Source organism: Phacochoerus africanus, chromosome 8, assembly GCF_016906955.1.
Source record: "Phacochoerus africanus isolate WHEZ1 chromosome 8, ROS_Pafr_v1, whole genome shotgun sequence".
In the NCBI taxonomy this organism is placed as follows: Eukaryota; Metazoa; Chordata; class Mammalia; order Artiodactyla; family Suidae; genus Phacochoerus; species Phacochoerus africanus.
The window spans coordinates 18,748,561-18,774,579 of NC_062551.1; the positions used below are offsets into that span (position 1 = coordinate 18,748,561).

At 51.4% G+C, this 26,019-nt stretch overlaps 1 protein-coding gene across 12 annotated transcripts in view; it reads left to right on the forward strand.

Moving 5' to 3' along the window:
* NLRC5 (NLR family CARD domain containing 5) overlaps nucleotides 1-26,019 on the forward strand; it is a 99,021-nt gene that overhangs the window by 46,828 nt on the left and 26,174 nt on the right. For 10 of the 12 annotated variants that reach the window (XM_047793766.1, XM_047793763.1, XM_047793756.1 and 7 more), the window contains 18 exons: nucleotides 425-508; nucleotides 658-741; nucleotides 2,091-2,174; nucleotides 2,292-2,381; nucleotides 3,240-3,299; nucleotides 4,301-4,366; nucleotides 4,849-4,932; nucleotides 5,832-5,915; nucleotides 6,868-6,957; nucleotides 9,525-9,593; nucleotides 11,170-11,253; nucleotides 11,917-12,000; nucleotides 14,017-14,106; nucleotides 14,899-14,943; nucleotides 15,685-15,774; nucleotides 16,395-16,478; nucleotides 23,211-23,294; nucleotides 25,772-25,861. In XM_047793766.1, coding sequence (XP_047649722.1) covers nucleotides 425-508; nucleotides 658-741; nucleotides 2,091-2,174; nucleotides 2,292-2,381; nucleotides 3,240-3,299; nucleotides 4,301-4,366; nucleotides 4,849-4,932; nucleotides 5,832-5,915; nucleotides 6,868-6,957; nucleotides 9,525-9,593; nucleotides 11,170-11,253; nucleotides 11,917-12,000; nucleotides 14,017-14,106; nucleotides 14,899-14,943; nucleotides 15,685-15,774; nucleotides 16,395-16,478; nucleotides 23,211-23,294; nucleotides 25,772-25,861 — 1,446 coding nt within the window. The other 2 variants (XM_047793767.1, XM_047793762.1) reach the window with 2 other exon arrangements.

Genomic DNA, 26,019 nt, shown 5'->3' on the forward strand with positions numbered 1-26,019 from the left:
GGTCAAAGCTGGGTCACAGATATATCTGTGCTCTGGATTGAGGGAAGGGCAAGAGAGAACATGAATTAGACGTGTCCAATGCGTTAAAGCTTGGTCCTGGAAATAGAGCACATTCTTTCCCACTTGCATTCCACTGATGAGAACGTAGTCATACGGTCATATGGAGCTGCACAGCAGGCAGGCAAACATTGCCTCTGGCTATCACTGTGTTCCCTGTTATAGCTACAGTAGAGAACAGGTTTTAGTGGACAATTAGCCGTGTCTACCATAATGGCTATTTGTTACCACTGCAGCAATTACTACTATCTACTACTACGATTGCCGTTACTGTATTAAATTCCATTTGTTGGAGGAGGGGATGGATGACAACCTCTAAGCCCTGCCCTCTATTGATCTTCTGCCACTCTGACTTTTCCTGCGACAGCTTTAAGAGCAGGAAGTGTGGGGATGCCTTTGCTGAAGCCCTCTCCAGGAGTTTGCCAACAATGGGGAGCCTGAAGAAGCTGGGGTGAGCCAAGGCTTGGAACCAAGGTGGATCCTCAGCTGGGGATGCCAGAACGCTCCTCCTTCCCCTCATCCCTACACAGATGAAGGCAGATCTCTGGTTTACTCCCTTTTCCATCCCCATTCCTCCCATCATCTTTGCTTATCCTGTAGGTTGTCAGGAAGTAGGATCACTGCCCGAGGCATCAGCCACCTGGTGCAGGCTTTGCCCCTCTGTCCACAGCTGGAAGAGGTCAGGTGAGTAATCTCCAAGGAGGGCTTACGGACTAAGGGGAGGCTTCACTGCCCAGGTCCCAGGGCCCCTCGTGGGCCTGCACTGTGTCCTATATATTCCATTAGGGTCTGGACAGTGCATTTTCAATGAGACCGAGAGAGAAGGGGCATCAGTCTGACGGTTGGGACTAAATCCAAATGCAAGGCTCCCAGAGACCCCAGAGAAGTGCTAATATTTTGGGACATCTTGAAGGAGCCTGAGTCTTGAGAATCCCTCCCCTCTTTCTGTGACCCTGAAAGAGGGGATGGCAGTGTGTTGGCAGGTGCCAGGTGGGTGCACATAAATGTATGAGACACACACTTACTTTCACATTGGTGCTCACACATGCACACACTTGCACCCACCTGCTCACTTAGGTATATGGCCCCATGTACATGTGCAGCACACGCATGCACACTTAGATCCACACACCCAGGTAAACACAGATGGAGCTGTATACTCTGCCCTGTGTCTGTGATGAGCGGCCTGAGGGCGGGGCCAGGAATCCTCCTCAGCAGCTCCCTGGCAGGACTGCTGCTACCCTAAATGGCATCTTTATGAGATTTAGAGAAGACACTCCTCCATCCAGGAGGAGGCATCCCATCACTAGGGCACAATGCTTGTTGAGTGGGGCATTAGCTGGACTAGAGCTCACCCTTCTGCTGGGTGTCTTTGTTCACAGACGATACAAGAAAAGATTAAGGTTACTTTCAATAATTAAGAAGGAAAAGTCAATGTCAACAAGTTCACTATTTCCAAACCTTTGTCCTGAGCAAGCGATCACATTCAGAGCACCCCTACACTCTTCAGCTCCTTTGTCCCTTTAGCTAGGAACCCATGCAGGGCTGGTTTGGATCCCATTTGACAGGTGGAGAATGTGAGGCCAGAAAGGAGAGTGCTTGACCTAGGGCTTTGGGTGAATTGGTACAGAGATGAGGCTGGAAGCAGCTTCTCCTGCATCCCGGTCTGCCCATCACCTGGGAGCCAAGGGGCCCTGATAAACTCAGGCATCAGGCACATCCCAGACAGAGCCCAGAGAATAGAGTGCTGGGTCTTCTCATCCCACCTGCTGAGCTCTCCACAGTCCATCATCTGGATCCCTTGGGCCACTAGATAGAAATGCTCCCAGAGGAACTGAACAAGGACAGAAGTGAGCCATCGAGGGCCTTTCTTCTTACCTGGACCTATCTGGGCCTCCCAGATACCACAAACTGTCTGTGGGCCTCTGTCTTGTGTCTCCTGCATAAGGATGGCCATACCTATCACCTGCCAACTGGGGCTGCCTAGTCTCTCAACCTCAGGGCTGAGGGACTGGGCATTGGTCTCCCTGCAGCTTTCAGGACAACCAGCTCAAGGACGGGGAGGTCCTGAACATCGTGGAAATACTTCCCCGCCTGCCGCAGCTCCGGATGCTTGAGTAAGCAGTCTTTCCACCACCCCTGATTGAGTCACCCCCCCCCTCCCTTGGACAGAAGAGAGTCTGGGGCAGGTGGGATGGGGGATCCCCTCCTGATGCCTCTGCACAATCATGCAGCCTGAGCCGCAACAGTGTCTCCGTGTCAACTCTCCTCTCCTTGACAAAGGTGGCAGTCACGTACCCTACCATTAGGAAGCTGCAGGTCAGGTGAGCAGAAAGCATGGGATCTTGGTCCTCAGAGTCTTGAGAAAAGGGAAGGGGTAAGTGGGGGATGGGACAAGGAGGAGGCCACTAGTTTGTAAGACCTACGTGCGCATGCATGAGTCTGTTTTACTTACATCAGTGTCTCCAGAGCCTAGCTCAGGCCTGGAACGAATGGAAAGATAAATGAATAGATAGATGGATGCAGGAAACGAAACCAACAATCTACCAACGAATCCCTGGTCACGAATCGCTCTCCGTGGTGCTGAACTAACATTGCCGGTTTGGATCACAGGGTCGGTTAAGTGGCCCGCCTCTTCATCCTAAAACACTGCGGCTCCTATAAACACTTTCAGCATTACCAATTTTTTATTATCTTATAAAAAGTGTTTCCCTTGGAGTTCCCTTTGTGGCTCAGAGAATTAAGAACCCGACATTGTGTCCATTAGGATGTGGGTTCAATCCCTGGCCTTGCTCAGTGGGTTAAAGATCTGGCATTGTTCCAAGCTGCAGTACAGGTCACAGATGTAGCTCAGATCTGGCATGGCTGTGGCTGTGCCATAGGCTGGCAGCTGTAGCTCTGGTTCAACCCCTAGCTTGGGAACTTCCCTATGCCATAGGTACAGGCCATAAAAAGAAAAATAATAAATTTAAAGATAAAAACTGTTTCCCTGACTTTTTCAAATGCTCAGGATTCATCAAGCAATGACATAGTCACAGTTGTACATGTCTGATTTTGAGCTCTTTTGCCAGTTCTATTTCTCTGTCAATTATGACATCAGCCTTCTCCGGATGTTTTGGGTAGCAGGGGTGCAGGCGCAGGGGGTGCTGTACTGGTTTCACACTCGCTGTCTGACCCTGCAGGGAGACAGACCTCGTCTTCCTTCTCTCCCCACCTACAGAGACGACCACAGAGCTACAAAGGTAAGAAAGGGATGGGTTTGGTTTGGGCTCACACCGAAAAGCCATCTGGGCTCAGGCAGTGGTGGCAAAAAGGAGCCGAAAGAACTTACAAAGAGCTGGAATGTGGAGATTCTTCCTGCCGCTGCTGCTCTGAGAAATGACTTACTTCTGAGAGTTGGCCAAGGACTTACCTTCTGGACCGCATTCAGCCCCTGTGAGGAGGGACCATCCCCAGAAGTCCCAGACTGAATCAGGCCCTTAGGGAGGGCCTGACGATATGGTGGTATTGGCATTACTCTGCAGGGGAAACTCTTCCAGTTAAAAAAGGGAAAAGGCAGCGAGTTCCCATTGTGGCTCAGTGGGTTAAGAATGCAACTAGGATCCATGAGGAGGCAGCTTCTATTCCTGGCCTCGCTCAGTGGGTTAAGGATCTGGCGTTGCCTTGAGCCGTGGTATAGATCACAGATGCGGTTCAGATCCTGCATTGCCTTGGCTGTGCCATAGGCTGGCAGCGGCAGCTCTGATTCGACCCCTAGCCTGGGAACTTCCATATGTCACAAGTGAGGCCCTAAAAAGAGAGAGAGAGAGAAAATGGGGAGTTCCTGTTGAGGCTCAGCAGTTATCTGACAAGTATCTATGAGGATGCAGGTTCGATCCCCCGCCATAGGGGATCAAACATAGGCCAGCAGCTACAGCTCTGATTTGACCCCTAGTGACAGGTGCAGCCAAGAAAGAAAGGAAGAGAAACTGGAGGCTCACATGGATAAAGTGACTTGCCCAAGGCCACACAGCTATATGTAGCAGAGCCAGAATTTGAATAAAGGTCCCAGCTGACTTCAAACCTTTTCTTCCTGCTGCTTTTCTGAAAAGCACCTTCAGTACTTTGGAGCAACCATCTGTGTTACTCATTTACTGTGGGTCATGCCACAGGGTCTTCAGCCCCTAGAAACCAAGGGAAGAGGTATGGTCCATCAGGCCCCGGATTCCTGAAACCAGGCCAATGTTGGATTTGTTCTTGCCAGAGACCCAGACCTACAGGAAAATGCCAGCCTGAGGAAAGAGGCTCAGAGGAGAAGCCTGGAGCTCAGGTACCTCGGTGGGATCCCTTGCCTTGAGGGCAAAGAGAGGGCATGTGGGGAGAGCCCCTTCCCAGAGGAGCCTCGCAGGGGCAGGGAGGATGAAGGGAAACACAGGGAAAGGACATGGATGACCCATCCTGGCCTGAGCGAGGATCATTTGTCAAAACAACAGTACCAGCTGTAATGCAATGGGCCCTTGCTGTGTGCCGGGCACTGTGGGAGTTTACATCCATTACCTCATTGGGACTGTCTTGAAAATGCTGCCAAGCAGGCACGCTGTAGGTAGGAATCCGAGTCTCAGAGGAGGAAACGGGTCTCAGATGGGTTCAGTGCCTTCTCCAAGGTTCCCCAGCTACTAAGAAACAGGTCAAGATGAGACCCAGATCTGCTGGCCTCCAAGCTGCCCCAGACCCTGGCCACCACACTCAGAGCTGGAGGAGGCATCGTGTCGCTTCTGACCTTGAATGCCTCTGCTCTCACTCCCACCCCAGGCTCCAGAAGTGTCAGCTCAGGGTCTATGATGTGAAACTGCTCCTCGCCCAGCTCCGGAAAGGTCCACAGCTGGATGAAGTGGAGTGAGTATCATGGGAAGCGCTGGGACAGGAGACAGAAGGGGCTGGCAGGGCAGCATGGGAAGGGCCTCAGCTTTGGGTGGATGGCATGGGGAGGGGCATGCCATTTCATTAAGAACTGGGGGGAGAAGTTCCAGTCATGGCGCATTGGAAACGAATCCGACTAGGAACTATGAGCTTGAGGGTTCAATTCCTAGCCCTCTCTCAGTGGGTTGAGGATCCAGTGTTGCCATAGGCTGTGGTGTAGGTCACAGACACGGCTCAGATTCTGAATTGCTGTGGCTGTGGCGTAGGCCAGCAGCTGCAGCTCCAATTCGACCCCTAGCCTGGAAATCTCCATATGCCACGGGTACAGGTGCAGGCCTAGATAAGACAAAAAGACAAAAAAAAAAAAGAGAGAGAGAGAGAATTGGCGGGAATTGTGGGAGTTCCCATTGTGGCTCAGTGGTAACAACTAGTATCCATGAGGATGCGGCTTTGATCCCTGGCCTCGCTCAGTGGGTTAAGGATCGGTGTTGCCATGAGCTGTGGTGTCTGTCGCAGATGAGGCTAGGATCCTGTGTTGCTGTGGCTGTGCTGTAGGCCGGCAGCTGCAGCTCTGATTCTACCCCTAGCCTGGGAACATCCATATGCCACAGATGTGGCCCTAAAAAGCAAAAATAAATAAATAAACAAACAAAAGGAGGATAATCTTAGAGCACCTCATAGGGTGGGTTATGAGGATTAAACAGCCAATAATTGTAAAAGCACCTAGGTCAGTGCGAGGCAATCAGTGTTTGTTGTAATTAAGGCTCTTTTATTGGAGTGATGCTTTGGCTAAAGTCACTGAGGGACTGTATGAATTCTGAGGGTTGGGGGTGCCCCACCCAAGCAGCGTATGACATCAGACCCCTCTGTTTCAGCCTCTCAGGGAACCAGCTGGAAGATGAAGGCTGTCAACTGGTGGCAGAGGCTGCGCCCCAGCTGCACATCGCCAGGAAGCTGGAGTGAGTTGCTCACCCATTGCTGAGTACCAGGGAGGGCCCAGAAGAGCCCCATCTTGTCCCTGCTACCCCTGGTCCCTGTGCCCATGGTCACCAGAAAGAGTGCTGCTCCACCGACCACCCCTGCTTTCTCCCAATTCCACCATAGTTGGAGTGGTCCAACCATGCCCTGCCTTTGCCTCTGGCATGAGCTGCTTACTATTAAATCCCCTTGCTCATATAGAATGTGTTCGCTGTGCATCAGTAGCTTGTGTTCCAGTTTGTCCACAGTAGCCCCCAGGGTGGGGTGGGGTGCAGTGTTGCATTGGGTATGGGGTGGCTGCGTGCTGGGGTAATGAATTGGGATATTGAAAGAAGAAGTGGTTTGTTAGGACGGCGATATGGTTTTGAGGTGAAGGGCTGGGTTGTTGGGGTGGTGGGATGAAAAGAAAGAGTAGTAGGCTCTTGAGTTGCTGTGTTATTGCATGGTGCAGGGTAGGGGTGGTATTTGGGCGAGGTATGTTGAGGTCTTAGCGTCAAGTACGAATTTGGGTGGGAGAGAGAGTGCTGAGGTGGAATTAGCAGTGGTCTGGAGCCTTGGCTTTGGATTTAAATCCTGTCTCTGGCATTCGGTAGTTTTGCGACCCTAGGAAAGTAACTCAGTGTCTCTTGGCCTCAGTTTCCCCATTGGTAGAATGGGATTCGAAAGGCGGTTATTTTTCAGACCAGAAAACCAAGAATCAGAGAGGCAAAAGCAGTGAGACAGTTCGTACTGCTCCAGCTGGAGAACTTTGTTTTCTATGTAGGATAGGTTCTGTGACTCTTGGTGTGTCTACACAGGCCAGAATCCTTTGAGACCCCATGGTTAAGGACCCAAGACATTCCAAGGCTGATAGCAGCCAGCTGCTGAGCCAGGAAGAGGGGGCTGAGGACTCCAAGCGCCTACTGATGGCTTCCTCCCTCCTCTTCTCCACAGCCTCAGCGACAATGGGCTTTCTGTGGCTGGGATGCAACGTGTGCTGAGTGCAGTGAGAACCTGCCGGACCCTGGCAGAGCTACACATCAGGTGGGAACTCCCAGGGGACCACCACCACCCACTCCCCCTCCAGTCCAGAGCCCCGGGCTTTCCCATGGCTTTCTCTAGGTCCTTGGAATTCTTTCTGGCCCCAGGCCTTTGGGGCTTGTAGGAGATGCTGCTAGTGCCCCATCCAGACCCCCTTTATAGCCAGAGCACCTGTTCCCAGCTCCTATGGGTACTGGTCGCTCACAGCTTGTACTTCATCTGCAGAAGTGCCCTGGGCTGATAAGAACCAGTGATGCCTGGCAGGTTACACCCTTCCTTATCCCCCTAACCAGGAGCGGCCAATGACAGAGGCAGAGGTATACCCCTCCAGCCCTCTTGCCTGAGGTGGGGCAAACTTTTGCTGCTAGTCCCGCTCCAGAGCTCCCCGTGGGATCTGGGCGAGGACCTGCCCTGTTCTGCTTCCCCTGGTCCCTTACTGGTTTCTCCTGAGATCAGGCCTTTGGTATAGCATGTACACAGTGACCAAGTGACTCTGCTCCTAAGGGAACCCCACCTAAGACAGAGCCCAGCCTTACTTCTGTGAGTCTCCGTGTTCAGTCTGGGGAGCTGAGGACAGATGCTAATTAATGTCAACACAGTCCCCACCCGTGGGGACTCTCAACTGAGTAGTGTGGTCCCTGCTGTAAACACCCCTCAAAGGAGGAAGGGGAGACCCCATTCACCCAAGAGGTGAATTCGGGGACCTTGGTTCATTGAATGATTGAGTAAAGGCCCCTGGGGCCTCCAGATGACACTCTGTTCACTTCTAGGAGCTTATCGTGAAGAAATCGCCGTCATTGTGCAAATACTTTGACCAGCAAGGATGTTTACCACAGTATTGGTTATAAAGGGAAAAATGAAAATAAATGTTTAACAATATTAGTGACATTAGTTCAGTAAACTGAGTTGCCTCCAGAGATGAGAACTCAGTGGAGGCGTTGTTGTGGCGCAGCGGGTTAAGGATCAGGAATTGTCACTGCAGCAGCTTGGGTTGCTGTTGTGGCAAAGGTTGGATCCCTGCCACAGGTATGGCCAAAAAAATAAATAAATAAATAAGAGGGAGAGAGAACTTAAGGAAACCATGTTATAGGTACAGCTTTAAGCTTCACTATGGAGAGATGATTGTGGCATCTTAAGTAAACATAAAAATTTTGATTTATCATTTTGGTAAGAAAGTTTTTCAATCATACCAAAAGGTAGGGAGAATGGTATAATGAACTCCCCAGTTCCCACCAATAATTATCACCATTGTGTAATTCTTGCTTCATCTGTCTTTTGAAATATTAATTTTAAAAAAGGACTCTGTGGGAGTTCCCATCATGGCTCAGCAGAAACGAACCCGGCTAGCATCCATGAGGATGCAGGTTCGATCCCTAACCTTTCTCAGTGGGTTAAGGATTTAGCATTGCCCCGAGCTGTGGTGTAGGTCACAGATGCGGCTTGGATCTCAAGTTGCCGTGGCTGTAGCGTAGGCCTGTAGCTGCAGCTCCGATTCAGCCCCTAGCCTGGGAACCTCCATGTGCCACAGGTGTAGCCCTATAAATACAAAAAAATACAAAAAAAAGAAAGAGGAATCTGTAATTTTACTTCCACTTTTTAAGAAAGAAAAAGCATGAATATTAACTGCATAAAGGAAAAAAATAAAAGACGTGAAGGACCTACTCCAAATGTTATCAGTGGCAACGGGTAACGTGTGGTTATTAGTGGTAATGGTGCAAGAGATTATGAGTGGTTTTTTTTTTTTTTAATTTTCTTCTCACTTTACTGTATTTCTGAGTTCTCCACTGGGAAGAAGTATGACTTTCATAGTAGGAAATAGATATATATTATATATACAAAATTCATGTAAAATATTATATACATATAAATATTCAGTTTTAGGAGTTCCCGTTGTGGCTCAGTGGGTTAAGAACCCGACACAGTGTCCATGAGAATGTAGGTTCGATCCCTGGCCTCGCTCAGTGGGTTAAGGATCCGGCATTGCCTTGAGCTGTGGTGTAGATCACAGATGTGGCTCAGATCCTGCATTGCCTTGGCTGTGATGTAGGCCGGCAGCTGCAGCTCTGATTCAGCCCTTAGTCCGGGAAATTCCATATGCTGCAGGTGCTGCCATAAAAAGAAAAAAAGGCAGTTTTATATATAAGATGAGCTCAGGGATGCTCTGGCTCTCAGTCACAGCCTCATGGGGACTTTCAGTGCCTGTCCCAACCTGGCAGAGACCTCACCACGCTGGGGCAAGTAGCCCCAGCCGAGGGTGCACCTGGCACACGAGGAACAGGAAGGGGAGGGCTTCAGCCTGCAGCAAACAGACAAAAGGCAGAACTGAAGTTAACTTACAAAGACCTTCCAGGAAATGAGGGCTGGTACTTTTGTGAAATTTCTGCAGTAGAAAACTTCAGGCCCACAGGAAGTTCAGAGGACCTCAGGGTGAAGTAGGAGGAAGTGCTGCAGCCAGAGGCAGGGAGGTGGCACCTTAGAGGTCCCTTGAGACCCGGTTACAAAATGACACAGAGCAGCCCAGGACCCCCCCGTAAGCCTCCTGCCTCCCCGCTTCCCTCTTTTCTCTGCAGTCTGCTGCACAAAACCATGGTGCTCATGTTTGCCCCAGAACCAGAGGAGCAGGAGGGGATCCAGAAGAGGTAGGGCCCCAATGCCACGCCCTGCTCATCCCATGGCCTGGACCACCCCCTCCTTGACCTCCACAGCGGGACCGTCCAACTCAACTGCTGGGGCCTGGACCAATTCACGAAGCTGCAGGAAGCCAGCATGCTTGGCTGGGCTTCCAGCCCCAAAGGGGAGGCTCAAAGGCCAAACTGCCTTCCCACTTCCCAAGTGGTACCCATAGAGAGCCCTGGGTGGCAGCCGTAGAGAGCAGATTGGGGCAGGTGTGGGGTAGCCGGGGAACTACATGTGGGAGACGGAGGCTCTTCAGCCTAGAGCCCAGAGGATCACCTGATAGCTCTGATTTGGGTCAGAACTTCTGGCCCCCTTTGGCACAAGGACCCTTTAGAGGGTGGTTGCCTCCTCCAGGGTTCCCTCCTGGATTTCCGCAGCCCAGCACATGGGTGGAGACTCGGCTCTTTGCTCCTCAGTGTTCACCTGCGATCTCCCCTGTAGGGTCTAAGCTTTTGCGGGCTTGCTTGAGCTGAGGCTGACATCTCTGAAGCCACCGATGGTGGTGATGAGATTAATGATACTAATAGCCAAGGTTCATTGAGCACCTACTATCCATCAAGCAGCAGACTAAGGCAATTGACTTATGTTCTCCCAATAAGTGATTTGCCAGAAAGCCGAGAAGCCCATTCAGAACCAACGTCTGACTGTCCCCAGGCTTCATGTAGAGATTGAATGGTGGGAAATGAGGCTGAGGATGGAGTCTGGGGCTGTGGATGAGGCATGTGCTCAGCCTGGCCTTGGCGTGTCCATCCAGAGCTGTGCTTCCTGACAGCCTCCTGCTCCAGATGCCCTCTGAGCTGTCCCTGCACTCCCCAAGCACCAGATACAGTGATGGCCTACAGGCCCTGGGCATGGTCCCGGCCTCCTCCCTCCTGGGCACCAAGCCCGTCCCTGGATCTCCCGCCCCAGGGGCTCCTCACTGGAGGACACGACTTGCTGTGGTGGCCTGGCTTTCCTGCCTCCCACCTCCTCTGCCCAGCCCACCCCCATGGGGCTCACAACGCTGCCCCCCAATCACCTTCCCTCCCCAGGGTCCCCACCACTTTTTAGCTCCCCTGGCCTCCAGGAGCTGAGGGGCTGTGGGAACTCTGGATGGAGAGAACGGGGAGCTCGCGGCCCCTTCTTTCCTGATCCTGAGGCCTAGGCCTGGGGGCTCAGCTCAGCCCCCGCAGGGCTCCCATCACACCTCGTCCAGCCTTCTCTCTGATTCTGCGTCCATTTGAGTCCCGCTCCCTGTCTCTTTGTTCTCCTCTGACACTTGGTCTCTCTCTGTCTCTGCATCTCCCTCTCTCATCTCTGCATCTCTCCATTTTGGTCTGCCTCTCTCTCTCTCTCTGTCTGTGACTGGCTCTTCTCTGCCTGCAGGACAGCTGGCTTCTGTGTGCAGTGTGTGTCGGTCCCTCTTTGTCTGCCTGGCTGCCAGATGCGTCCCAGGCCCCCTTCTGCAAGCCTCTCTGCCTGTGTGTCTGGGGGTGGCGGCCGCTCTGGCCACCGTCCAGAGGGGCAGATGCTGCAGGGCTGTGGTTCTGCCTTCCACAGGCTGACACATTGTGGCCTGCAAGCCCAGCACCTTGAGCAGCTCTGCAAAGCGCTGGGAGGAAGTTGCCACCTCACGTACCTCGAGTGAGTAGTTCCCCCTTTGGCAGGTGATGGGTGGGGCCCAGCAGTTGCTAGGTGTTAGCTGTTTTGTTTTCTCAAGATTTACAGTGAGATCCTGCTGAGTAGCATTGAGAACTATGACTAGATACTTACATTGCAACAGGACAAAGGGTGGGGAAAAAAGTATACATGTAAAGGTAACTTGGCCCCCGTGCTGTACAGCGGAAAAATAAATAAATTAATTTAAAAAAAAAAGATTTAAATCATCCATTCTGTCCCTGCTGCCATCAGGGACCTATTAGCGAACCCGGTGAAAGTTGTGACTCTTCCCCCCTAAAATACAGGAAGTCCATCCCTGCCCTCTCAGGGGTCCCAAACCTGAGGCTAAGAATCCTGGGGGTGGTGGGGTTAAAGGGTCCAGCACAGGTCACGGCTGTGGCTCAGATTCAATCTCTGGCTCAGGAACTTCCAAACGCGTGGGTGCAGCCATTAAAAAAAATAATGATAATAAAATAACCCTAAGGGAGACCTCAGCTGACCCAGTGCATGTGCTGAGGTCCGGCCTGGCAGCCCAGGGCCGCGTCCCGGTTTCAGGAGAAGCAGCAAGGCTGAGCCGGATGGAAAGGCCAACTTCTTCCCGTCTCCACTCCACCCTCCACTGACTCGGCCTCCCCTCCCCCCTCCCAGTTTATCAGGCAATGCTCTGGGGGACGAAGGTGTGGCCCTGCTGGCTCAGCTGCTCCCAGGGCTGGGTGCCCTGCAGCTGCTGAAGTAAGTAGCCCTCTGGGCACATCCTCTTAGGTTTGATCTCACTGGGATGAGTGGGTGTGGGAGGGAGGGGGGACACTGCTGTGGGGGTAGGGGGGGGTATTCTGTGTCCCATCTCCCTCCCTCGGGGTTATAAAAATTCAATCAGGGAGTTCCCATTGTGGCTCAATGGATTACGAACCCGACTGGTATCCATGAGGATGCGGGTTCAGTCCCTGGCCTCGCTCAGTCAAGGATCTGGCATTGCCTTGAGCTGTGGTGTAGGTCGCACATGTGGCTCGGATCCCACATTGCTGTGGCTGTGACATAGGCCGGCAGCTGCGACTCCAGTTAGACCTCTAGCCTGGGAAATGTAGCAGGTGCAGTTCTTTAAAAAAAAAAAAAGCAAAAAAAATGACATCTTAAAATGCATGTCCGCCACCTGGGCTCCTCCCAGGCTCCTGGCAAGGGCTCAGGACAGGGTTGTTTCTCATAACACTGGGCTCTGTGACTCAGGCTTCTAAGATAAAGTTTCACTTCTCAAATCTGTCCCCCTGTGCCTCTTGGGAGGCCCAGGCCACCTGGGGGCAGGGCAGGCAGGGGTGGGAAGAATGACAGATTAACGTAACGGGCCCCGCAGCCATTCTGGCCCTGAGGTTTGGGGAGGGGTTGTTTGATGGGGCGCTGGCCAGGGAGGCAGAGAGGGTTTGGAAGAGAGAGGACATCCAAGCAGGGTTCCCCGTGGAGACCTGAGAGCCCTAAGCACCTGGCAGAGAGTTGGGGGTGGGGGGGTGGGGTTCCATATGGGAGGGAGGCCCTGGAAGGAGGCCAAGAAGCCCCGGACTTTGCCTGCAGCCAGCCAGAGTGCCCGGGCCCTTAAAGGTCCTTGTGTTCCTGGCTCACATCCTTCCTCCTCCTCCCTGGCTCTTCCCGGGCCACTGGAACCTGGCCACAGGCCCTAGGCTCTCCGGGTCCCCAGACAAATCATCTCTCTGAGCCCCTGGTTCCCCGTCAGTTAACATATCAAACCCTAAAGTGGATGCCTGAGGTGTTGGCTACAGCCAGTGCTGAGGCCTGAGGGAGCTTCCTGCTCAGGCCACCTTTGTTGGGATGTTGGGACCGGAGGAGCGTGCCTGTTCCTGTTAGGGACCAGTTGGGAGGTGGTGGGGAGAAGGCTTCTCCCTTGCAGGCAGATTTTATGCAGATTGGAGCTTTCAGGCAAATTCCCCTGTGACTTTCTCAATCCCGTGAACGCCTGGTAGGACCCATGGCCTGTGAGGGTCTACATTCACCCGCCAGTCTCCCAGGGCCCGAGGAGTGTGTGGTTAAATGGCACATGAAAACTACCAGGACAGGAGTTCCTGTCGCAGCTCAGCGGAAATGAATCCGACTAGTATCCACGAGGATATGGGTTTGATCCCTGGCCTCGCTCAGTCGGCTGGGCATTGCTGTGAGCTGTGGTGCAGGTCACAGATGCAATTCAGATCCCAGGTGGCTGTGGCTGTGGTGTAGGCCGGCAGCTGTAGCTCTGATTTGACCCCTAGCCTGGGAACCTCCATATGCTGCAGGTGCCACCCTAAAAAGACAAAAACAAACAAAACAAAGCAAAAAAAAACCCAACCACCAGGGCAGACAGACAGACAATGAAAGAAGGGAAAACTCTCTTCCTGCATTTTGAATAAGAGGCTGCACATTTTCACTTTGCACTGCCCCTCCTTCATCAGGTGGGGAAACTGAGGCACAACTCTGGTCCAAAGACACACCCCAGATTCATCATAGATAGAGGGAATCACTGAGTGCTAATCTCAGCTCTGTCCCCAAGATGTCTCATAATCTTGGCCAAGACCTGGCTGCTCTCTGGGCCTCCGTTCCCCATCTGTGCAATGGGGAGATGGTGGAGGTGCCCTTACCATCTGGGGTCAGTGTGTTCACTGTCTGGAGCAGGAGGGACAGCCCCCACCCCCACCCCCGCTCTGATCACAAAGAGGGTGTTTCTGAGTCCTGAGTGAGCGTGTCAGCATCATCCCTCTGACTCTCCAGCCTCAGTGAGAACGGTTTGTCCCTGGATGCTGTGTTCAGTTTGACCCAATGCTTCTCTACAGTGCAGTGGCTTCAGCGCTTGGACTTCAGGTGAGTGCACCCCTGGACCCCCGCCCTGCCCCGCATCTGTCCCCCTCACAGGGTAGCAATCTCAGGGCCCTGGCATGATGCCAAGGTCCAGTGACTATGTGATGTGTGTCTGTGGAATGAATGAATAGAATGAACGAATGAGTGAAATACAGCTCCAGGGACAGTGAAATTTCCCCTAATTCACTATGGGACACAATCCATGTGCTCTCCTGTCCTTATTCTCTGGATTATTCCAAGAGACAGGAAAACTGGGAGCTCCTGGGTGGCCCTTGAGTGCTCAGGGACCTACCTGAATTGGGGGGAGGGGGGTCTCTGGAGCTGATGAGAATGTAGGAGGGAAGGCAGCCAGCCAAGCTGCCCTGGGCCGGGCCAAGCAGGTCATTGGGGGTTTCAGGTGAAGTCTGCCTGTTCCTCCTCTCTCCCCATCAAGAGTGGGTGGTGCAGTAGCAGACAGACCAGGTTCAAATCCAGGCTCGCCATTTACCTGCTGTGCTGCTTCGAGAGGGTCACTGGGTCCCTTGATACCTCAGTTTCCTCATCTGCAAAGTGGGGCTAAGAACTCTGCCTTACATCACAATTTTATTGTGAGAATCAAGAGAGATCATATCGGTGGTGGGCTTGGAATGTGCCTTACTGAATGTAGTCGTTGCCTCGTGTATTTGTTGTCCTACTGGCTGAGAAAAAGGGCCGCCATCCGGGCCTCTCTTGACCCAACTCATCTGGTCTCTTGTTGTTGCCTGGGAAGCGGGCCCGTGGCCCATTCTCAGACTGCCACCTCCTCTCTGCCTGCAGCTCTGAGAGCCAGCACGTCATCCTGAGAGGTGACAGCAGAGGCAGGTAAGGAGAGCTGGGGGACCGCCTTCTCTCTGGTCCGCCTTTCCTATAGGTGCCCCCACCCCCTAGACCCATGCCGGCCACTATTAGAATGGCCACTTCTAGAACCCCCTCCCCCATGTAAATGTGCTGTAATGGGCGGGGTGGGGGTGGGGGCTTCCATCTTTGCTGGAAGAAGGTCTGCACAACGGAAGTGGGTAGGGAGGAGGAAGGGAGGGGCCGTCGGGTGATGCAAAACAGGTGCTAGCAGGTCGCTGCTGTGTGGGGAGAGAGGGGGGAGCTGCTGTGGTTCTGCCTCCGAGGACTCTTGCAGACCTTTTCAGGCTCCTGACTTTCATCTGAATCACTGCTGCCCTTTCACACTCTGAGTATCACATTTGAGGCACCAAGAACCGTTGGTGCTCTGAAAGTTTCCACTTCTTGGCGGTAAACAGGGAGCCCTGATTAGGTCTCCTCAGGTGTCCCGGCTGCCCCCTAGTGGAGCCGGGCGCCCTGTCATCAGAGAGGAGGGAGGGCTCGTCCCAGCTTGCCCTCCACCCACACCCCCAACCCCACCATCCGACCTGGGCAGGTGTAAGCTGCTTGCCTTCTCACCCTGGTTTCCCTTCCCTGGGCCGCAGTTACCCCATCTGTACAGGGATGGACTTGACTGTCCCACGGACCCCTCCTGGCCCTGACTAATGAGTCCAGTTTTCCAATGTGGATGCTTTGACCTTCCTCTTAAAGTGACTTCCCCTCTCCTAGGCATCTCTTGGCTGGCGGATCTTTGCCAGAGTTTCAAGCTGGAGCCCAGTTCTTGGGGTTCCGTCAGCGCCGCATCCCCAGGAGCTTCTGGTACCGTCTTACCCACTTCTTGTGTTGGGGGGGGGGTGGGTAACCACAATGGGGTGATGGGTGAGGGGGTGAGAAGAGCCTGAATGTGAGGGCTGGGGCTTCGGAGAGAGGAGAAAGGGAATTTGAGAGATGCCCAAAGAAAGAGAAGCAAGGGGGAGGGCTGTGATGGGGCCGCTGGCACCAGCATACCTCTTGGAGAAAAGAGTCCATGCTGTTTCCTCCAAAGACTCCCCAGCTCTGTCCTGAGGGGCTGTGAGACCCTGGCTGGGCTCTTCTGCTCTCTGGGGCTTGGTTTCCTCACCTAAGAAGGGAGACACCTTAGCTGGGGCCTGAACAGGGTTATCCAGGGAAGGGCGAGGAGGGGATTATCCCAGGCAGCCCGGAGGAGTGAAAGTTTGGTTCTTGGGAAGCATTTCCCTGTGGCTGGAGCTTATACTCCACTCCAGGGAGAGTGGAGGCAAGCGAAGCGGCAGGAAGGGTGTTTCGCTTTTAGCAGGATAATGGGGAGCCACAGGGTGCCGGTAGGGGAGGAGGGTTGTTGAGAGAAGGGGGAAGCCCCCGGGCTGGACAGGGGCCCTGAGCCCTCCTTCACCCTCGCCCTGCCCGCTGCCCCTTTCCAGCCTCAAGGAGTGTCAGCTGGAGCCTCCGAGCCTCTCCCGCCTTTGTGAGACTCTGGAGAAGTGCCCGGGGCCTCTGGAAGTCGAGTAAGTACAGAGGACACAGCCCCCAGAAGCACAACGTGGGCGCTTGCCCGGGGCCATCTGGTGGGGGCAGGAGGTGGGGCGTGTCCTGGTTAGAGGCCAGGTGGATCCATCCTGGTCCCTTCCTGCCAGACCCGGTGGTCCTACCCCCATGGGAGTTCTCTGACCCATTAGTGGAAGGCTCTTTGCCTCCCAATGGCCTCAGCTTCAGGCACCCTGGCCGGCCCACCAGGAGAGGCTGTGCCCCACCCGCGGAGAAGGGCTGTGTCCCGTTGGGCTTCATTATCTCGTCCACCCAACCCAGGGCATCTGGGAACCCCAGATGCCCCTGTCCACCTCTGGAGCTCCACCCTGGCTCCACCTGAGGCTGCCTTCACGGCCAGAGCCTGTCTCCTGATTCTAAGCCCAGTCTCTGGTCACAGACCCAAGGCCGTTCTCGTCCCAGCTCACCCCAGAATGCCTGGGTCTGTGACCAGAGACTGGGCTTAGAATCAGGAGTCCTGGCTCAGCCATCTACAATCTGGGTGACTTTGGGCAAAGGGCTTTAATTCCCGGGCCTCAGCTTTGTCATCTGCAAAGTGAACAGACTTCCTTCCATCATCACACTTGTTATTAAAATAATTACCTGGAAATAAAGGAATCCAAGTTGAACTTGCCTCACCTAAATAACCCCTTCTCTTAACTCAGTGTTGATGTCATTTTTCCTGGTGGCTTCTCCCTTTGCATATTGTTTTTTCCTATTCAAAGTCACCGACCAGCGGCATTCTGCAGTTTCACTTTACGTTTCCCCACATGTGTTTTTCCATTTTGCTATCTTTTTTCTTGCTTTCTGGCTCTCAGCTCAAATGCCCTTCTGGCCCTTTCAACAAGCTAATTATCCGTGTTGGTCACCTGGGGTGTGTCCTAAAAGGTCTCTCTGCCTATTCAAACACACATGGGCACAGAGGGGAGGATTTTTTTCTCTTTTGGCTGCTGTCAAGCACAAGGGATTCCCAGGCCAGGGATCAGATCTGAGCTGCAGTTGTGACCTGTGGCCACAGCTTCGGCAACGCCAGATCCTTAACCCACTGTGCCAGGCCAGTGTCTGCAACCTACACCACAGCTCATGGCAACAACGGATCCTTAACCCACTGAATGAGACTAGGGATCGAACCTGCCTCCTCGTGGATGTTCGTCAGATTCATTTCCACTGTGCCCTGGAAACTCCCAGACACAGAATCTTAATAAGCTCTGCAACGAGCTTTAATCTCATAACAGAACATTATAGCCTTTCTGGAATATAAAGATGTGTGGAACCAATGAATTTTTATTTTATTTTATTTTATTTTTTTGCCTTTTCTAGGGCTGTACCTGCGGCATATGAAGGTTCCCAGGCTAGGGGTCCAATTGGAGCTGTAGCCACCAGCCTACACCACAGCCACAGCAACATGGTATCCAAGCCGTGTCTGCAACCTACAGCCCAGCTCACAGCAACACCGGATCCTTAACCCACTGAGTGAGGCCAGGGATCAAACCCGCAACCTCACGGTCCCTAGTCGGGTTTGTTAACCACTGAGCCACGATGGGAACTCCAAACCAATGAATTTTTAAATAAATCATTTATTTTAGAATAATTTGAGGCTTGATTTACAGAAAAGTTGCAAAGCTAGTCCAGAGAATTCCCTTACCCACTTGCCCCTGTTGTTAATATCACTCATCACCATGGGACATTTGTCACAGCTGAGAAACCAGCCTTGCTCCATGGCTATTAACTACTGTCTCGACTTGATGTGATTTTCACTGGTTTTTCCAGGAATGCCCTTTCTCTGATCCAGAATACCATCCAGGATGGTAGTTCTATGTTTAATTTTCTGAGGAATCTCCACACAGTTTTCTGTAGTGGTTGCACCAGCTTACATTCCCACCAACAGTGCAGGAGGGTCCCCTTTTCTCCACACCCTCTCCAGCCCTTGTTATCTGTGGCCATTCTGACCAGTGAGGTGGTACCTCATTGTACTTTTGATTTGCATTTCTCTAATAATGAGTGTGTTGAGCATCTTTTCATGTGCCTGTTGCCCATCTGTATGTCTTCTTTGAAGAAATGTCTATCTGGATCTTTTGCCCATTTTTCGATTGGGTTGTTTATTTTTATGCTGTTGAGTCATGTGAGTTGTTTTTATATTTTGGAGATTAAGCCCTCGTCAATTGCATTATTTGCAACTATTTTCTCCCATTCCATAGGTTGTCTTTTTGGGTTTTTAATGGTTTCCTTTGCTGTGCAAAAAGCTTGTAAATTTGATTAAGTCCCATCTATTTATTTTTGTTTTTATTTCTATTGCCTTGGGAGACTGACCTAGGAAAACCTATGTATGATTTTGCCTATGTTCTCTTCTAGGAGTTTTAAGATGTTAAGTCTTTATGTTTAAGTCTCTAAGCCATTTTAAGTGTATTTTTGTGCATGGTGTGAGGGTGTGTTCTAGTTTCGTTGATGTACATGCAGCTGTCCAGTTTTTCCAGCACCACTTGCTAAAGAGAATGTTTTTTTCTCATTTTATATCCTTGCCTCCTTTGTTGACAGTTGGTTAACTATAGGTGTACTGGTTTATTTCTGGGCTCTCTATTCTGTCTCTTTAATCTGCATGTCTGTTTGTCTGTCTTTGTTTTTGTTTTTTGTCTTTTTAGGGCCACACGTAAAGTGTATGAAAGTTCCCAGGCTAGGGATCAAATCATAGCTGCAGCTGCCGGCCCACACCACAGCTACGGCATTGCCAGATCTTTGACTCACACCACAGCTTGTGACAACTCTGGATCCTTTAACCCACTGAGTGAGGCCAGGAATTGAACCTGTATCCTCATGGATACTAGTTGGGTTCTTAATCTGCTGAGGCACAATAAGAATTCTCTGTATGTCTGTTTTTGCACCAGTACCACACTGTTTTGATTATTGTAGCTTTGTGGTATTGTCTGAAGTCTGGGAGAGTTATGCCTCTTGCATGATTTTTTTTTCCTCCCTCAGGATAACTTTGGCAATTCTAGGTCTTCTATTGGTCCATATAAATTTTTGGATTATTTGCTCTAGCTCCATGAAAAATGTCATGGGTAATTTGATAAGCTTTGCATTGAATCTGTAAATTACTTTGAGTAGTATGGCCATTTTAACAATATTAATTCTTCTAATTCAGGAGCATGAGGTAGCTTTCCATTTCTTTGAATCCTCTTTAATTTCCTTTGTTAATGTTTTGTAGTTCTCCGTGTATAAGTCTTTTATCTCCTCGGTCAGATTTATTCCTAGGATTTCCTTTTTTTGGTGCTATTTTAAAAGGGTTGTTTTTTTTTTTTTTAACATTCCCTTTTTGATATTTCATTGTTAGTACCCCAAAACACAACCAGAAGTCCTTGACAGTTTTGAGGATAACTGGTCAGACTGTAAAATGTCCCTCAATTTGGGTTTGTCTGATGTTTTTCTCATGGTTAAATTAGGGTGATGGATTTTAGGGAAAAAGCACCCCAGACGTGAAGTGCCCTTCTTATCCCATCTCAGGAGTGCATGCTAAGTGGGTTAAGGATCTGACATTGTCACTGCTGAGGGTGGGATAACTGCTGTGGCCTACTTTCAGTCCCTAGTCTGGGAACTTCCACATGCTGTGGGCACAGCCAAATAAAACAAGACAAAACTGTAGCTCAAGGGTGTGTGCAATGGTCATGACTTATCACTGTTGATTTTGACCTTAATCACCTGGCCAAGGTTGTATTTGTCAGATTTCCACACTCAAAAATTACTTTTTGATTTAAAAAAACACTTTTAACATGGACACTTTAGAACATACATAAAAGCAGGAGTTCCCGTTGTGGCTCAGTAGTTAACGAATCCAACTAGGAACCATGAGGTTGTGGGTCCAATCCCTGACCTTGCTCAGTGAGTTAAGGATCTGGTGTTGCCGTGAGCTGTGGTGTAGGTCACAGATGTGGCTCAGATCCTTCATTGCTGTGGCTCTGGTGTAGGTTGGCAGTTACAGCTCCGGTTAGACCCCTAGCCTGGGAACCTCTACATGCTGTGGGTGTGGCCTAGAAAAGACAAAAAAAAATGTGTGTGTGTGTGTATATATACACACACACACACATATATACACACACACATATATATATACACATGTGTGTATATGTATACACACACACACATACACACACACATATATAAGCAGAGAGACTAGAGTAATGGACCCCAGTTCCTCTCTACCTACCTCAATGGTTATCATTTCGTGGCCCTAACAAACATGCACACATTATTTTGAAGCAATTCCCAGACACCTTATAGTTTCTTTTTTTAGAGCCATACTTGTGGCATATGGAGATTACCTGGCTAGGTCAAATCAGAGCTACAGCTGCCGACCCACACCACAGCCACAGCAATGTGGGATCCAAGCCACATCTGCAACTTACACCACAGCTCACAGCAATACTGGATCCTTAACCCACTGAGCAAGGCCAGGGATTGAACCTGAGTCCTCATAGATACTAATCAGATTCGTTTCTGTGGAGCCACGATTGGAACTCCCCAACACCTTATAATTTCATCTGTAGATATTTCAGTATGCGTTGACAGAAAAGAGAAATACTCTTTATTTTTTGACATAATCACAAAACAATTATCAAACCTAAAATATGAATATGATTTTATGACACGCCAAGATCATCAAATAGCCCATTGTTCCTAATTGTCTCTTATGTGTTGTTTACACCACATTTGCATAACTGCTCAATTTAACATTAACCCTCCATGAATAGTTTGGATGTGTCACAAGGTACGCAGTGACCCCTCTCTGGGATCTAGGCTACTTCCAGGCATTTTTTTTTTTTCTTAATAGTGTAAGAGCCAATGCTGCAAAAAGCACTCTTTCATTATTTAACTGTTAAGCACCTACTGTATATCAGGCACTGGGCCAGGCCCTATTGGGCACAAGGTAGCTGGTTCAGGGGCACTGCTTGCTAAGGCCCACCATCCACAGTGGGAGGCTTTGTGTCAACCACACGCAGGCAGTACAGCAGGGTTCAACACAGATGGGGGAGCTAAAGAGGAAGAGGTTGGAGAAAGTGGGGTGAGTATGAAGGTACTTTGCCAGTTGTGGTGCTGGGACCGTATATGGGAGTATTGTTATCAAAGTGCTTCATGCTGAAGTCTCCAGACTGGCCAGCTGTGTCCTGGGATTCTCCTGGGGAGGCCAGGGAAAGTGGTGGGGCTCCCTCCCCCTCCCCAATTCCACCATGGCCAGTCCACTTTGCCTTTGTCCATTTTGGCAGTCCATGTGAGGTGTTGTAATGGGTAAAAGGTTCTGTTGCTAAAAAAAAAAAATACACAAAAAACAAACAAAAGACCCACAATAAAGCAATGTGTAAGCCCCACACTGACCCAACCGGAGGCCCCAGCACTGTGTGTATGTGGCATCCAGTGGAAAGCCCCCGGTGTTTGTGGGCAGACCACCCCTCAATGAGGGCCCCTGTTCTGTCTGTGCTCAGAGCCCCAGGCCCAGTCCCAGGACAGAGAGGGTAGAGCTGAGCCTGCAGCAGGGGCCCCGACGGAAGTTCCTCACTTGCAGCTCCAGGACCACAGGCTGCCCTTCCTGCTGTCCCCCCCCACCACCCCCAAGGTGAAGCTGGGTCCCCCTCCAACCAGACAGTAATGCAGTGGAGGTGGGCCAGGCTCCTGGCAGCCCCAGTGAGTGGAAGGGGCAGTCTGCAGGGGACAAGCAAACAGGGACAGGGAAGAAGGGGCAGCACAGGGGGAGAAAGCAGAAGGAAAACAGTCCAAGCACCTCTGGGGCTCCGGAAGTGGCCCCAGCCTCCCAGGAGGGCTGTCTGTAAATCCCAGGGTGCCTGGAGAATCTAGTTGTCCCAGTCCTCCAGTCAAAGCAGAGACCAGAGGGTGTATTAGGAGTTTCTGCTAAGTGGACCGGCTTCCGATGAATTATCTGGACAAGTGATCAGCTGGTTGGCCTGGTCTCGAGGGCCAGTCAGAGGCCCCTGCTACCCCGCGCCTCTTCTTCACTGGCCTGTTATGTGCCTGTTAATTGCCACTATTATGTCCACTACTTTGGGTTGGAATTCTTAACAGGCGTGTCCACAGGCCAGTCTTCATGGCCTCAAAATAATCTGCTAATCCTTGTCTGTAGGGAAAAAATGTCTACTATAAACATCTACTGAAAATGTCTATTTTAGGAGTTCCCTTCGGGGCGCAGCAGTTAACAAACCCAACTATGATCCATGAGGATGCGGGTTTGACCCCTGGCCTCATTCAGTGGGTGAAGGATCTGGCATGGCCGTGAGCTGTGGTGTAGATCGAAGATGCGGCTTGGATGCCACGTTGCTGTGGCTGTGGTGTAGGCCGGCAGCTCCAGCTCCAATTTGACCCCTAGCCTGGGAACTTCCATATGCCATGGGTGTGGCCCTTAAAAAAAATAAAAAATAAAAAAAAAAAGTCTCCTCTAGCCCCTTAGACAATTTACAATGCACAAGAGTGGGTTAAAGTCTCTGAGAAGTCCCACAGCAGAGAAAATTAATGTAGCTTACACCAGCATTTTCCAAACATATATGGCTGACCTTTTCTTCCAGCCTCCATGGTAACTCAAGGACCCAGTGTTCAGAGGGGGTGTTTTGGGCAATCCTGGCTTAGAACCTATCTCCAGAAGGTCCTGGCTGTGAGGCCATGCTCCTAGCTTTTCCCAAGGCATCCCCATCTCATTCAGATGCTTTGTTTCACAGATTGTTCTGCAAGGTCCTGAGTGACCAGAGCCTGGAGACCCTGCTGCGTCACCTTCCCCGGCTCCCCCAACTAAGCCTGCTGCAGTAAGCCTGGATGCCTCATTTCCCTGTCAGGGCTGAGGCTCTGCATTGCAAAGTCACCCCCTTCTGTCCCCTCTCTCCTTCTCTTGGGCTCTTTCATCATTTTACCTGGCACAACCGGGGGCTTCCAGCACTTCCCTAGTATCTTATCAACCTTGGGGGAGTTATTGGACCCCCTCAAAGCCTCAATTTCCTCATCTGACAAATGGGACTCATCTCCAACCCCTCCCCCAGGTTTGGGATTCAAACAAGACACTCGCTCTAAACGTAGCTTATAGAATAGGAGGCCTGTGGCCAGTGGGCCATGGTACTTCTCCCCGTCCACAAGAAGGTCACCTGCTCCTAGAAAGGGACCCAAGTGTGGGTTGTGTATATATCACACACCCCTTTTTAAAGGTCACCATCTAATTCTGTCAAAGAGGAATTTAAGCAACATCCCCCAAAGTATTTAAAACTCTAATTTCTAATTTCAGCTCAGACTGGTTAGAATTTAAAAAGGATTTACTTTAAATACTTTTCTAGCAGGGGGCAAAAGCAGCTGCAGCTGAGATGGAAAAATACAACAGGAAATTAAATCATACCGTTAATAACAGCGGCATAAGTACTCATGCTAAGGATCTCCGGGACCGCTCAGAGGACGCCCAGGATCACTTATGCCTGAGTCCTGTGGGGAGGGAGAGAGGCGACGTGTGACATTCCAGAGGTGGGCAAGGATGGCAGAGCCCATGATAAACTACACAATCCACCATGGTCCCACTCTTCCAGGAGAGGTTGGATTAGGAAGTATGCCTTTGGACATGGAAGTTGTGGGTTAAAATGAGTAGGCGGGAGTTCTTGTTGTGGCTCAGTGGTAATGAACCTGACTAGCATCCATGAGGATGCAGGTTCAATCCTGGCCTTGCTGTGAGCCGCAGTGTTGGTCACAGACACAAGTCAGATCTGGCGTCGTCGTGGCTCTGGTGTAAGCCAGAAGCTGCAGCTCCGATTTGACCCCTAGCCTCGGAATTTCTACATGTTGCAGGTGCAGCCCTTTTAAAAAAAAAAAAATAGGTGAGAAGCCTCAGATCAGAGAGGGGACTTCTCTATGCCCTAGTCACACAGCATCTACCCCCAACCCTCACCTTACGCTTTGTGCTGTTCAGTCTGCAGTGCACTGCCATGGACCAGGCACTGCTCGGGCACTGGAGACATGCAGACAGGAAGAAAAAAAACCAGGTCCTTGTCTTCTTGGAGCTTACTTTGTAGTAGAAGGAGCTGGACAATAAGCAAAATGAAAGCAAATAGGTAATGTGGTAAAGAGTGATTGTGGAGGTGATTTAGACAGCGGTGGGGATGGCCAGGGAATGCCTCTTAGGAGGGATATAAGGATGCAACCTTAAGGAGGAGAGGAGCCAGGCTTGTGGAAAGCAGGGAACAGCATTCCAAGGAGATGGAACAGCATGTGCAAAGCCCTGAGGTAGGATTGAGCTTGGTGGGTTCAAGAAACAGCCAGAAGGCCAATGTGGCCAAAGCTGGTAGAGAAATGGGACTTGGCTGGGCCATGCAGGGCCTGGCAGCCGTGAGGAGAATTGGGGTTTTGCCTAAGGGAGCTTGAAAGGTGAAGGAATGATTTGTGCTTTCAAACGCTTAGCCTGGCTGCTGGGTCGAAAAGGGATTGGGGCACAAGCAAGGACATCAGAGCAGGGAGGAGGCTGTACAGCCAGGGTGCGAGGCAGGGGGCTGGGAACGGGTGTATGAGGGAAAAGTAGGCAGATTCAGGGTGGATCTAACGAGACAAGCTGATGGAGGGTTGATGCCTGGTTGCAGGCGTCAAGGATGCTTCCAAGGGCCAGTTGGTAACAACTCACTTTCTCTAAGGCAGCGATTCACAACTGGGGGTGATTTTGCCCCCCAGGAGACACTTGGCAATGGAGACCCTTTTGTTGTCATGACAACAGAGGAGGCGGGAGGTCATGCTGCTCCTAGCATCTAATGAGTAGATCTAAACCATCCTACAGGGCAGCCCCCAGTACCAAAGAACTGACTCTGTGTGCTGAACTGGAGAAACCCTACGGCCCTAAGCTTCCCATTCCCAGTCAGCAAGGACTCGCCTGTGAAGTTCATGCTTGGGGATAGCAAACAACATAATAAAAACAAGCAGGGGTATCGTGCCGGGCGGTGCACAAGCTTGGTATGATTCAAGCCTCACGACACCCCATGGGAAGGTATACCATCTGTAGTCCTGCTGTCCAGTTAAGGAAACTGGGGTTCAGGGAGGTTGAGTGACTTGTCCCGGGACACACAGCCAATAAGAGAACTAGAGCTCAGCCCTAAGTCCGCTTGACCCTGAGCTCCTGTTCTTCCCTCCTGAGTTCCTGCTTCCTTCCCTGTGGCCTGGCTGACCCGCCAACCCCACATTCCTTTCCTTCCCCTCCAGCCTGTCCGCTGATCTTGCTCGGCTCCAACTTGCTCACCTAGGGCCCCGCCCCTTTCCTTCTCAGGCTGAGCCAGACGGGACTGTCCCCGAGGAGCCCCCTCCTGCTGGCCGACCTCTTCAGCCTGTACCCACGGGTTCAGAAGGTGGATCTCAGGTGGGCATTGCCCTGGGACGGGGACTTGTCTGGGAGGGTGGTACCTGGAGTCTTTTGGATGTGAGGGGCGGGAGGGAGGCTCAGCTGCTGGGGGAGGGTTGCCTGCCCCCCTGGGGCACCCTGAGGTGGGGCCAAGGGTGGCTGACCCAGGTGCTCTC